General features: G+C 49.1%; 3 protein-coding genes across 3 annotated transcripts; 1 reads left to right on the forward strand and 2 right to left on the reverse strand.

Moving 5' to 3' along the window:
• Positions 1-90: 90 nt before the first annotated feature.
• On the reverse strand, positions 91-2228 carry EDB82DRAFT_431866 (histidine kinase-like ATPase; the record flags this gene model as incomplete). The annotated part of the gene is made up of 2 exons (XM_025728300.2): positions 91-1992; positions 2046-2228. Coding segments are annotated over 2 exons (2085 nt in total), but the record flags the coding sequence as incomplete, so codon positions are not given.
• A 2519-nt stretch (positions 2229-4747) lies between these two features.
• EDB82DRAFT_527634 (uncharacterized protein) lies at positions 4748-5073 on the forward strand (the record flags this gene model as incomplete). Its single annotated transcript, XM_025728301.1, has 2 exons — positions 4748-4782; positions 4848-5073. The coding sequence occupies 2 exons, from the start codon at positions 4748-4750 to the stop codon at positions 5071-5073; spliced, it is 261 nt and encodes an 86-aa protein (XP_025582682.1).
• A 1581-nt stretch (positions 5074-6654) lies between these two features.
• EDB82DRAFT_527635 (uncharacterized protein) lies at positions 6655-8737 on the reverse strand (the record flags this gene model as incomplete). Its single annotated transcript, XM_065609175.1, has 4 exons — positions 6655-7627; positions 7686-7884; positions 8066-8073; positions 8127-8737. The coding sequence occupies 4 exons, from the start codon at positions 8735-8737 to the stop codon at positions 6655-6657; spliced, it is 1791 nt and encodes a 596-aa protein (XP_065464130.1).
• Positions 8738-14252: the final 5515 nt, after the last annotated feature.

Genomic DNA, 14252 nt, shown 5'->3' on the forward strand with positions numbered 1-14252 from the left:
AGCTCCCATATAACGGTCAGTTCAAGATGTCAACGATCAACTCATGATAATAATCGCCGGCACTGATGTCTGGAGCATCTCCCTGTCCTTCTAACACCGTTCAAAAACCCGGTAGAGGCCCTTTAAGTTTGCGACTTCGAGCACTGCATCTTCCATCAGTGATTTGGTTGCCACCAATCTCGCCTTGAACGCCGGAAAGAACACATGCTCAACAGCATGTCTTACGTGCTGGCGGCGGGCGCGCATCTCGGTTGAGATAATTTCTTCCCGGAGGCTTTCCGCATCGCCGGGCAAAGTTGGCAATTTCTCTGGAACGTAAAAAGTAGCTATTTCTCGCAGAAATGAATCAAAGCAAGCTTGCTCTTCTGTCCAGTCAACACTAGGGCCAAGGCGGAGGAGGAAGCGAGGAAGCTTGACAAGAGGCGGCGTATATCCTTTGATGAGCAGTGGCAACGAAATAAGCTCACCGGCAGGCGATATCTCAAGAGAAAAGTATTCGAGAAGCATCTCGCGACGCTCAATGAGCTGATCGGCCACGCGATCTGCCAAAGCCTCGATGTCAAAATCCTCATCGGGTGATGTGATTAGGCTCTTTTCAACTTCAGCTGCCGTCCGGAGCAGTTCACGGAGGTCCAGTGCAGGAGCGAACTTAATAGTTCCAAAATTGGCAAAGTCTGTGAGCCCCAATTGGTAGAAATACTCGTAGCAAGTTCGGCCATAATCAATCAGGTACAGTTTGACACCCCCCTGGATTGCTGCCAACCGGCGTTGCTCGTCCACAACGCCGACAAAAGTATGGTTGGCGAAAATTTCGGTAAGTTCGAGGTGTATATCTTCCCGCACCTCTTCTCTCAAGTGCTTCACACTGTTCAGCCGACATTGGACGAGTTCGCGATCTACTGTCTCATACTCGAGAGGTTCATGGACAGCGATTGAATCACCTGCACGAGCCATAGATCCTGTTGATTCGCTCGGACCAGCTCGAGAAAACATTGATGTAATCTTCCGCTCAGTTGTATCTGTCCTTACCAAGTCGTTGGAGTATCTTCGCTTCTTTGACGCTGGGGTTCTTCGGTTAGGTGTACCGTCACTCTCTGTCTGAGGTGTGGATTCAGTCGTTTTCGCGCCGGGAAGAAGTGTCTGTGTCATGAATGTACGGCTCGTGTCAACTGCGGTGAGCTTAGACTCAATTGCGGCGCATATTGACTGGATGATCTCGTCCTCATTGAGGAAATGGACTTCTCTCTTTGTCGGGTGAACGTTGACATCTACTCGAGCTGGGTCAATCTCAAGACTTAGGTATATGAAAGGGTGGCCGTTCTTGGGTAAGAAGCTGGCATAAATTTGCTCAACTGCTTTCTTAATGTGAGTTGACTCGACACAACGATGGTTGATGAAGAGCAGAATTGTTGTCTTCTTGACAGAGTAGTTTGCATTGGTCGTATAACCCTCAGCTCTGAAACCCCAACGAGCCTCGGAAACCGAAAACTCCAAAAGTTCGTTCGCTACGGCACTACCGTGTATTTGACGAATGCGGTCAATGACAGTAGCATGGGCCTGGATTGACAGGTTTATCGAGGCTTCGCCTGCCTTTTTGCAAGTGAAACCAACACCCTTGCAGTGCACAGCGTACCGGCCAACCATGTCTATGATCTTGTTGAATTCTTCAGAGGGCGAGCGGAAGGCCCTCCTCCGTGTCATTATGTTGAAAAAAAGATCTTCTACTGTGATTTGCGTTCCTGGACGACCCGCGACACCTTTGGGCTCTGCTGATTGACCAGGCTTTGCTGGTGCAAGCTTGCCTTCGTGGTAGTGCGCCCTCCATGCAAGATCTGAGTCCTTTGTCTTGGTGGTAACAGAGAGGTGGGCGATGTGACTGATACTGGCGAGAGCCTCGCCGCGGAAGCCATATGTCTCAATGGCAGACAAATCCTCAAAGGTGGTGATTTTGGAAGTCGTGTGACGTTCACAAAGGATGGCCAAGTCATCTTTCTATCATGAAAGTCAGCCTCACGGTGATGATTATGGGGGCGAAGCCTACTAACCTGAATACCACACCCATTGTCTGTTATCTGTAACAGCTTCAGCCCGCCCTCCTTGGCCAGGACATCCAGAGAGGTAGCACCGGCATCGACGGCATTCTCAATGAGCTCCTTGAGCGCATGGACAGGAGCAACTATGATTTCACCGGCAGCGATTTTGTTGACAACGTTTGGATCGAGCGCCTGTTCATGTCAGTGGCTGTGCCTGGGCGCATGCGTGAGGCGTTGGCGAGAAACAACCTCGAGTTCGTCCACCCACCTTGATTCTGCGAGGCGCACCAGCTCCTTCGGACAGGCTCTCGGCCTTTCTTTTTGTACCACTCGGTACGACGTTATGAACCTCATCGGCGCTTGGGACACCTCCCATGTCCACATCTGCGTCTGTTGCCATTGTTTGTGGCCTGTAGCAGTTAAACCACAACGTCCGGGCGCGTGAATAAGCCTATGACGTGGCTTCTAAAAATTTGGACTTCAAAATATTTTTTATAAGTGAAAAAGAAGTTGGTGACACAGGTTTTGAGGTCATGCGGGAGGAAGTAGATTCCTCTTCTCTCATGTCGGATGTCTTATGTGTTTAGTCCCATCTCTGACTTGTCCGGGCCGCACAAAAACCGACAGTGATCAACAACGATGTACGACTGATGATTCTTCAGTCTGATACGCTGAGGAGGCGATGAAGAAGGTTCATGTGGGACAAGGACAGGCAACCGAGAGATGGGTTGATGTGTTTGAGGGCCTCATTGATGTGCAAACTGCAGGACATGGACGCGAGGGCACGTGACTGCGTAGAACATCTTGCACCTTCCTCATCATCCAACTCGACGGTTGCCTTAGTAGGTACGCTTCAATTGTACTTTTTACATGTTATGCTGGTAACTTCCAATCAATTAAAACCCACATTCGCCGACGTTATCTGCATGTGTGAGTAGTCCGGAAAGCTGGCAGGGATTTGGTTCGCCTCGTAAAAACGACAGCTGGAGAAGGCAATGTTACTAGACGACTAGACAAAAGGGTACCCCAGGGTATCAGAAAAATTAACCGCAGGAAGCATAAGAAACGAAATTAGTAGGTCACTTTATGCTCCTTAGACTATGGTTCTTAGACTACTTATTTTTATACCCTAAAGCTTAGGAGGCTATTTTTTCTGCTACTTACTAGGGGTATTCGTGGTAGCATCTATTGCTGGAGGCGCCTTAGGCTATGACTCAATTCAGTTCCCAGCCATTGTGAATGCACTCGCTGTTATAGAAACATGACATGTCATAAGAGAAGCGTTGATATTATTCTCGTTAACAAGTGTTGTGTCAGCATTGTGACTGGCCGTGCACAAGGCGAAGACCTTGTGAGTCTCGTCAGCATTTGGTATTGGATACTGAAGTCAACCTAAAGGCAAGCCAGGGGTAGGAAGTGAATAACCATAAATTGATGGTTATTGAGCCCAAAGCTTTGTTATTGTGTCATCTCTTGTCTCGCGCTGTATGTTGTTTGTGAATCACAGTATAGTGATGTAGTGGAGAAGTGCTGCGCCATGCTTGGACATGATGCACCAATTCTCCTTGTGAGGCTTGCCTGCTGGGCGCCCTTTAAAAACACTGCCTCATCAGGCCAGAAGTTGATAGCATTAAACTGCCCTCTTGCCGATTGATAAATCCATTTCATGATGGTTCATACACAATTCTTTCTTCAAGTTTCTTTGCTCTGCCTCTGCCTAGAGCGCCACCCGAGCCAAGCCTCGTTCCTAGCTCAGACAATCATGGATCCATGGATGCTTCCATGAATTGTTCTTTACCAATGGATTGACTTGACTAACCGGGCAAACAAAACGTACGAACGTCACCACCTCAGCGTGTGTTGGCGTTCCCATGTGGAATTGAAACAAAGGTCAATAAAATACGAGGAATTGATTATCGATTACGCGTATTCTATCCTAATCCAGCTTCTCATTACTTCAGTATCGATGGCTGCCCTGCTGCCTTATGCTAGCCTGCCCAGTTAGCTACCTATCGAGTCACGCCCGTGAGAAGAGACGAGGAAACTAAACTGTACAAGTTGTCTCGTCACGTCTCATTTGACACGAGACCAACTTAGGAATTCGCCACCTCTGTCTGTGCACTTGCATCCTGACAGCCAAGGCCATATCATCGTGAAAACATGCACATTTCCCCAGTCTTTATATCTGTACTGCAGCATACCTAATCAATGCAGGAACAGGTGAATCGCAAATGCGCTGAATAAGTGGTGTCTCAAATTCTAGGAAGCCTAAGCAAGCCTTGCCGTAGCGACCATGTAAGCCTTGGGCCCTAATAGGCTGCCACGGGCAAGTTGATCGGAGTGCACTTTGTAAATTGCAGACTTCAGATCATAAGGCGCACTGTAACCAGAATGACCAAACGCATTAGCGTACTTCCAGTTTCTCTTTGCTCAAATTGAGTAATTGCGAAAAGATGAGATTGAAAATAGGTAACCAGAGTGGATTACCCATAGCGAAGAAAGCGTTAGGCAAGAAGGGTCGCCCAGGCCAGGTGGTTCGCATGCTTTGACTACCTGAATGTATAAAGATTTATCATTCCATCCAAACTCTGTTCTCATCCCCATCTCAACCTACAACTGCTGGCCTTTGGTTGATCGACATTAACCTTGCAGAACAACCACTACCTGCATATCCTACCTACCTTGACCGACTACTCTGTCAATCTTTCCTCAACATGGCAGCATCCAATCACTCAAGCGCTTCAAACAAGTAGGTTCTTCTCATGGCCCCCCTCTAATTATCTGTTAGTTGTTTTATTGACTCTCTCATCTCAGGTGTACCTGGGGTTCCTCAGGGACCCGGGCCCTCTCCCCACGTCCCGACCCCACCGGCGCCGGAGATCATGACACTAACGCTCTGAACGGCTTGCACCACGCCAAGTATCCTCCTCCCAACACCAACGATTTGGGTAACGAACTGGATAATATTTACGACGAGTCGGAGAAGCTCCCAGCTCAAATGCAGCACGGATTGCCCGATCAGGAACAGACCAAGAAATAACAAGTCACATCAACAAATCAAACTGGATAAAAAGGCAGATTGGGCCGTCTAAGCCAAAAGAGAGAATCTGGTTGCGTCAATGCAAAAAAACAAGACAGACAAGACAAGACAAGACAAGACAAGATCGTGCGTCGCAAGACCGGTTTTTCGGATAACATCACTTCACTTGGTTTATTTATTGAGGTTTTTATCTTTTATTTTAGTTGCTGCTTTTGATGTTTTGCTTCAGGTATTAGTTTATTTGTTTCTATCTGTATAAATCACGGGGATGGGTGTTAGTTAAAGATTGGGAACCAGACAAATTGCTTCAAATAGATCAACTCATTTTAAACGCAGCTATGCAGATGCATTAACTGTAGATCATATTACCTTTCTTGATATGATAGTACCTAATACTATTGATTCTGATGTCATATCAGGATAGACAATTGTAACCGTGGAAGAAGCACCGCCGCCACAGCCACATGGACACTTACACATCCATCACCATCGGGGGGTCGGGGCTCACATCCGCCTGTCTAGATTGAGATTTTGTCACACCCCTTCCCATATACCTATGCACATCTTTAGCCCTTTCCTTTTCCTGCAGACGTTCTAGAGGGGCGGGCGTTATGAAGATCAAACGGCTCGGAGAATTAAGAACACCTAATGGATGTACTCTGGACGAACGGGAACCTTGATCATCTCTTCAAACCACACGCCCCCAAGGATCCCCCCGCAAAACTCGGTACATTCACATACCCAGTACAGGTACCGTAGTAGGGCAGCATAAACATGAACGGACCATATTTGGATATTTTGTCAATCACCACGTCATTCTATTGGATTATCCTCTGTCCAATGTTGCATGCTCCTAGCACTGTTCCCAGTCCTTATTGGCCCTGAAAATCCCTACCCGTTCCTGTCTTCCTTCAGTGGCGCATTGTTTGTATGGTAAATGTGCACTGTCATACCCATCTTTTCAAGATGGATGCTTGCGCCCCTGTGTCACCAACACGTGGGATTACGCATCTCGTTGTCCTGCAATACATCTCTTGAATCATTGTTTGCGGCTCAACCTGGCTCGTGATTCCTTTCTTCTACTCTGTCACCTCTACCTCGCGCTATTTGACCTCCACCATGTTCATATTACAGCACTTTGCGCGTCAACCCTCCACAAAACTCAGGATATCATCCAATATACCAATTCCTTTGATTTAGGTAATAAATCCCCAATCGTACAAAGCTGACCAACAAATCCGGCTCAACTGCTTCATTGTTCTTGGCGGTGCAAATCTGCAGTCGTCCTGATCCCATCACTCTAACGCCCTCGGCTGCAAATGCCCCGTATGCTTCCATCAACACCATCTACCCATCTCAACCGGGCTGTCTGACCCGCATAAGTATAGAAACGTCTAAGGCACAATCGTAATAATAGGAACAAGGTACACGCTATGTCTGCATGAACGCGAGATCCCCTCACATCAAGATCGAATTAACAAAAATCAAACAATGAGCCATGCAAGGGTGCCGCGAGGGCCTTGCTTGTTCAGAAGTCCAGACCTTCGTCCCTGTTAGACCGCAGGGCAACGAACAACGGCACTATCGCGGTTGAGCTGGGCTTTCAGGCTTATCGATCAAGCCGCCAATATCAACCCGTGTCGGCCGGTCCTCGTGCGGCCACTTCTGATCCCCAGTATGCCGTGATCCAGACTGTTCTGGTTGGGCACGTATCGGCGGAAGTTGGAACGTTGCTTGAGGACGATATGCACTCGAAGGGGGGAGCTCGCTCCGCGGGACGTTATATGACTGGGGAGGTCCATATTCTGCACGGCCCGGTGACGCGGCGTACGATGCTGCGCTAGCCCCCACAGAGATTCCATGGTTTGCACTTGTAGGTAACTGAGTCGACGGGCCTATAGCTGGACGGGATACCAGTGGCACTTCGTTGAACGGGCCTCTCGTCATGTCGAAAGGGGTGACAGGCGGCGCTGGTGTTCTGTACACAGACTGTGGGGTGGGAGGTTGGGAGATGTACGAGTGCGCCGCTTCCCTTGCGGCAGGCGAAGATGGCAAAGGATAGGCATGCCGGAATGGCACACTGAGAACCATGACTATAAAGTAGATCGTGCCCTCCTTCGCAAGTCCAAGTCGGATGGGGTATTGTCTGGGTTGTCCGTCGGCAGCTCTAAAAGTCAGGTATTCGTGTCGGTCAAGCTGAAATCGTCCAATCTCGTCCGCACCGAAGCCAAGTCCCTGAAGAATACGATCAAGCCGGCCTAGGATTGGCGGTAAATAGTTCGGCTCCTTTCGTGTTTGTTCCTCGATCAGTTGACTCCGAATCGACGCCACCTTCTCCCTCTCTGTCAGTACAACCACATCGACCAAGTTCTGTCCCTGAAGCTCTGCTTGGCCAACAGCTTCCATAAAGGCAGGTGATGCCTTTGCAAAGTCCATCTTCATATTCAAAAACGCAACTGGATCAGCGCCTCGAGGGCCACTCGGTAGGGGTGGCGGGTAAGCGGAGGCTTCCATATTATGTGTTCTCTCGGAATACCGTTGGTTCATGTGCTCTCTGATTTCAAGCTGTCAGCGCATACTCAGGGGTCAGCGATGTGTATGATTCGCCTTACCCAGGTCCCATTGGAGCCCCTGACGGGTATATACTGAGTGGCCGTCTCACTGCAGCGTCTTGTGGGTGCGGGAATCTTGAGGGATCATAGCGAGTTTCCCGATCGTCTCTCAACCGTGGCCGTCCCCTTTTCTTATGCTGGACATCGATACATGCGTCTTCCTTCCCATTGGTAATACATCTCGAACAGGGCCGTTGCGCTACGCTCAGAGGTTAGCATCAAGTCAGATTCGACAAGAAAACGCATGAACAGAAGTTTTCTGTTGTCATCTAATCCTTGTCACCGGGGGGGCCTTGGAAACACCATGGCAATTTCCCAAGTGCAGTAGACGCCATGTCCTGGAATAACATGCGGATAAAGGAACGGTTTCGAAAACATACCATCACAGCTAGTGGCATGTTAGCAAATCCCGTTCGTGGGTAACTACGGAAGATCTCTCACCGAAGATGCGCTCGTTTACAGGGGACACAGGCAGAGGCGACATGTCCCTTAGTTTTCCTTTGCGACTTTGGGGAAGTCATTGGCTGGTTATCGATGATTGAAGGCCGAGCCGAAGAAGCAAAGGGCGAAGACACCCCGGGAACTGTAGGTGGAATATAACCTGCTTGCTGGGACATGGGCGGTGCCCCGGACTGGATGTACGAAACATGTCGAGATGCGGGATCGTCTGGTCTTCGATAAGGAAATGGCGAGTGATCCGGAGGTCCTTGTTGAAACAACCTTGGCAAAGTAGATTGCATACTGGGTGGTCCTCGATTATCAGTTGGCTGCTGTTGACTTAAGCTGCTCCAATAAGTATCCGGTTGGTTAGGGGCTGGGTATCCCACCGGCGGCTGCCTGCGATCGCCGCTGTCCTGAGGCTGTCTCGGGGGAAGGGGAGGAGATCCTGACATAGGCGGAGAGGGATATGCTCGATACCGAGCAATGGTGTTGTTTTTTGCGCTCTCGGAAGCCCACGTCAGGTCTAAGGCGATCTGCGCCAGGTCTGAGATTCCGCGGCGTTGGCCTAGGGAGACGGAGGTTGTTTCGAGGAATGGCCCCTTGGTGAGCATGGAGACAGAATTGCTACACTATCAGTTGGCTGGACAAAGAGACACTCCAACCGTTATTCAGCAACAAAAGACGACCTTTTTTTCTTGGCTGAATTTGGCAATGTTGTTATGCTGCAGATAAGGCATATATGGGTTAGAGATGGGCTGAGCTGAGTTCTTGCCAATAAACCACCTGTCAAGTACCACCACCAGGGGTCAAGATACAGCTTCCTTGGGTCGAGATATGCTCGTTAATTTGCCAATTTGTTACCAGCCGAGAGTTATCGAGTTGGGGGCCGCGAAGCTGTTGAAGTTGATCAGGGAGGAGAGACTGCCCCGCTTCGAAGATCTGCAAAGCTGATGTGGCAGGAAAGCAAAAGAAATCGAGCAAGCAGGATATGAATTTTGTTGTGATGGAACAATATCGTAGAAGTAGTAGCGAGTCAAGGTCCAGAAGTCGACAAGCGAGTGTGAGGGCGAGGAGGCGTGAGACGAGATGCTGCACCGTGATACTACGATATGGGATCTTGGAGAAGTCTTGGTGATACAGCATGAAGCCGTGCAGTTGGGAGGTCGAGACGGAGGCGGCCAACCGCAGAGTTCCAGGACCGGAACCTGAGAGGCGGAACCGGGCGAGACAGGGCAGATGGGTAAGTGATTTCGGGACCCTCGCTGGCCGGGAGGCCGTGAACACAAGTAATCGAACTGTAGACAGAGGCTGTACGGTGGCCCACGGTCGGTTTTTGTGTGACTATGTATGCACTAAAAGCTTCCCTGGGTGGCAGCGCGACTGAGATGCAGCTGGGATGGATCGGGGTTGGTGACAGGGCAGAGGGACCCTGGCTCGGATTTTAGAGTGGCTGTTAAGTCAATCAAGGATTCCGGTAGGTTTCCATAACCATAATTCTCCGCCTGTGTTGGTCTTGCTAGATGAGCCAAAAGTTCATCCGCGTCAGGATTTTTGATGCAGGAGCAACTAGACACAATATGCGGCGCCGATTGGGCAGGTAGTGTTGTGAGCAGGCGAGGTACCTTGCGAGGCGCAATAGTGAGAGAAAGGAGTACCTAGGTAGCAACCCTCCAGATTTTTTTCCCTTTCAATTTTGCTTCTGTTGAACACCGAGAGAATGGTCGTGATTAACCGGCCAAGGGTACCTTTCGAATTTGATAGTGGGGGTGTAAGGCAAGATCAAGACGAACAAGGGAGCAGGATGTTGGATGGAGAGGGAGCCGCCGTAGTTAAGTCGGGCCCGCGCCGACTGGTTGGGCCTGATATCGGCTGTCCCGAAGAGATGGAATTGACAGAACGAAAGGCAGTATTAAGAAGAAAAATAGACTAGCAAGCGACCAGGATAGCAACAGGAGCGATTATAGCAAACACTGCTGTGATTTTGCTAGGAAGAAGATGAGAATGTAGTCCTCAGACAGAAGCAACGCCTGAGACTAAGACGCAAGAAACAGATGCGCATGTACTTGATGTACAGTATCCGTACTGCAGAAACAGGTGCAGATAGATGTAAGTAAGTGTATGGGGAGTTCGACCTGAATCTGACTGGTACAATAGAGCAATGTCTTGTCTTGTCTTGTCTTGTCTCGTCTGGTCTGGCCTACTCGTGAGTAAGGACTTGCGCAATGGAGCAAGCCAGTCCAGCCCAGTCCAGCCCAGACGAGCGAGCTAAGCTGGGTGTGTAATGTACTTCAGTGCCTGTGGAGATACCGTGGTTTTGGTGGATGCCCGTTGTGGAGGTTGTCGTGGTGCTCAACGCCCGGTCGAGGGGGGGGAGGGGTGCAAGCAAGCAAAGATACTTTGACACAAGCAGTTACTTAGTGCTAGACTGCTCAGTGACCCTACGATGCAGACTGTTGTACTGGAAGACGAGAACTTGGAAGAAAGGGACACATGATGTACATATGTACATTGACGACCAGGGATCGAGGCAGCAGGGCAAGCTACTAACCTACTATTTAGAGAGCTGGAACGGGGGTACGGATATGCGAATTGTTGTTGGTTATTTCAGCAACCCAAAGAGGCAAAGGGAGGCAGACCAACGAGGATATGCTCCAGGGCACAATGCACATCCCCTGAAGATTGAGGATTCCAATAAACCAGAGCAGTAAGAAGCAAAAAAAAAGAAAGAGAAAAAAAAGGGAGTCTAGACCTGAAGGTGCCCAGGCGCCGTAACTACAAGGTATTGCGAAACCATCCCATCACGTCGAAGCATCAGACCAGCAAGCGAAAAGAACGGTAATGATTCCGTCCAGGGAAAATGCCAGATGGAGTTGAGCAACGGGAAGCTAGTGAGTGAACCAACGGGATGTACGGTGCAGAAAGTGGGCTGAGCTTTATTAGGCATTTCAATTGAACCATGACAAGGCGCGTGGCAAGCAGCTGAACTGTATTAAAATCATGATCAAAGCGTCAACCGAGCTTCTTTATTACCCGTCGTCGATTATCAATTCAACCTCGTGTATCAATCGATAGTGCAGTGCAATCAATGCCTGCAGGCTTGAAGCTGTGCAGTACAAAAAGACCAGACTGGTATCCATTACCGCAACATCATCTAATACCAGCTTGGGTCTGTATATATCCATAGCCGTGGCTCATCCATGTGGATGGGTCCAGGAACCGGATATTTTAAAACAGCAAGCTTGACGAGCTGGCCATTCCTGGGGGCGTAAACGTCAGTCAATGCCAATTTTCGGTGCTGATGCTGGCTGACTCGGCGCCAGGAACGAGGGTCTCCAATGGCATGCGTAGATGAAGATGAAGCAAAATTACGGATACTAGCATCGGTATTAATTGTTCGGCCAGGGCTCCGAATTGACGAAGCCTTTCGAGATATCTGTCATTACTCTTTTGATACTGGGACCATGCCAAAAGTCATGGTTTGGTATGGTAGTCTGGTTAGGGGTAGCAAGGAGGTTGGCAGATTTGATGGGTACCATACAAAATTATGGCGGTTCAAGAGAATGTATCCAAGGAGGATGTATTGAAACTCGGGAGTTTCCTTTTCTATGTCTTCGCTTGGCGATATCTGCGAGGGTTCTGGTTAGCGTATATTCATAAGTAGGCGCGTTATTAGCTCTGTAACACCGCGTTACCAAGTCAGTTTAGAGGCTTGCTAGGCCTCTTTTTTTCCCCCTAGGTCAAGGCAGTACTAAACCTAACGACATATCCTTTGATTGTGATGTTCCGGCCGGCAAAGTTCAACATCCATTATCTTAGCGCGCTTCCCTGCCTCGATGGCCTATCTAGGATACCTCGCCCTAGATCTCTGATTTAGTGTTGGCTAGCTAGCATCGCGAACCTAAAGCAGCTACAATACCGCGAACAACATGAATATTGTTGCCATATCAAGCTTATATTCTATCTAAGCTATATATGTATTAATTGAATGAATAAGGTCTCGGCGAGTTATTTCTCGTTGGCTTTTTTCTCTATTAAGGAAAAAAAAAAAAGAAGGCCCCTTCCTCTCAACTTCATCTGGTCTGATTGACCTTGCACGGGTGATACACCTGGGTATGGATCTCAAATTGATCAGGTAGGAAGCACGTGTCTATACATGGAAGGTACTCAATACTGTTAGTCCTTCCATAAACTCATGGAGAGTCGCCTTCCTCATTAACCCAAACTCACGGAAGGAGGAAATGTTAGTCTTACACCATCAATCCACGGGGAAGGCAGTTACATGGGTTCAACATCCTTGCTACCTAGCTGCTACTTGCCCATGTATAGAACTACCAGCCAAGATATTTACATCATCACCAGGTCGTGCTTACCACCTTTTACCTTTCAGCCACCATACCTACTTTGCTGTGTCATTTCCATGCACTGGAACCTTGGTTTCTGAACCAAGCGATTTCATCTTATTTGAGAATGTTATTTCTTCGCTTTTCGACACGTTCTCTTCTACTATCGATGCCTCGCTGATGTTACAGACATGCCGAGGAATTCAGCTGTGCAATGCCGCGAGATCTGGTGTCAGGGTGCAAGGTTTAGCCCCAGTCAGACGTTACGTTTGTGCCACGACCACATCCTTGTCATTCGGTTTTTTCCCTTTCTCTTCATGTTGCGCTCTCGACTCAAGACTCGCTCCCATCCAGCGGTGGGATCACAACATTGTTGCTGCACAAGACGATACGCCGCATCGGCTCCCACTATCAGGTGGGGGCCTCCTGCTTACAAGCACATGATTCGGGATGTTGTTAGTGACGCATGTCAGGTTCCAAAACTCCAAGGACCCTGACTGTTAAAGAGTATCTCTAGTCGGCATGGTTACAGTCCGACGCGTGTTGGTATGCGTTGAGAACGCGCGACTGCTTGTTTGTGTAGTCGTTATTATGTGCTTACACGAATCAACGAAGCCTCATAGAGCCAATTCTTAATTGTCCGCCTGCCAGGTGTTAGTGGCTCTAAACGGTCCGGCCGTCAAGCGACAAGATCTAGAACGACTTCCGCGCCCATCCATGGATACCAACTGTAATACTGCACCGGCTCGAGCAATTTTGCGACCACGGATCTTTAGGGATGTAGTGGTTCATCTCCACTATATAGCTGTCATTGCAGGGTGTTGAGTTGCTTAGCGTTCGCTTAGGACAAGCCAAGAACCTTTCTGTTTGATTAGGTACAGCACCAAGAGGACATGACACTGAATGTTGGGCCATCATCACCCTCTAGGTTGCTCTTCAAAATCCCCCTTTTCTCTCTGGCTGGGAGATACTGTTGCAAACTCTTGTAAATTGCGGTTTGTATCCGAACAGAAGACAAGCGAGTGTCCTGCGGTTGAGGTTGTTACTACACTTGCCGTACAGCCCTTTCTTTACCCAATGTACGTACCTGTACTTTTAGCAACGGTCGGCTACCACCTAGCGCAATCTAAAATTCCGCCAACCACTAACCGCCAACCACTCCAGATGTCCTATCAGGTATATTGGATTATACCCACGCAATAGATCTGGACCCTGCGCACACAGACCAAGAACCAGGTCACATCGTCTTGACATGCGACAGTACAGATATTATCGCGGGGCATCATAATAAATATGTAAGCACACAGAATTTCCTCCTAGTGAGCACGATATCTCAGTCGATAGCTTTATAGTGGGGTAGCCGGTCCTACCAGTTGGGTACCCTTGTTGTCAGAATATAGCTTGCCCGGTGGCAGGAACCCCCTTCCATACAAGTCTCGCAAACACCCCACTAACAGTATCGGGCATCTCGCTGACGTCTGTGCCCATGGTTAAATCTCCGTCGGGAAGAATGTAGTCTACCCTACTCCGTATCTACGCCGCCATATCTACCCCGTTTGCAAAACGCAGCCTGGTCCATATGTGGCCATCGTCGGCACTCCGTTAACAGCGGCCGCTCGCTCACCAGCACTTCCGGAGAGACCTTGTCTTTACCGGGTACCCGCCCTGCAATTAGGGCAACGATGACAAAAGCTGCCACAGTAGTGCGGCAGCTCTAGACTAAGCTCTGGTCAGCAGAGCATATCGAAACTTGTTACCGATGACTAGGTATCTGGTCTGTGCTCGT

This window comes from Fusarium venenatum (assembly GCF_020744135.1).
Source record: "Fusarium venenatum strain MPI-CAGE-CH-0201 chromosome Unknown EDB82scaffold_3, whole genome shotgun sequence".
NCBI classification, from domain to species: domain Eukaryota; kingdom Fungi; phylum Ascomycota; class Sordariomycetes; order Hypocreales; family Nectriaceae; genus Fusarium; species Fusarium venenatum.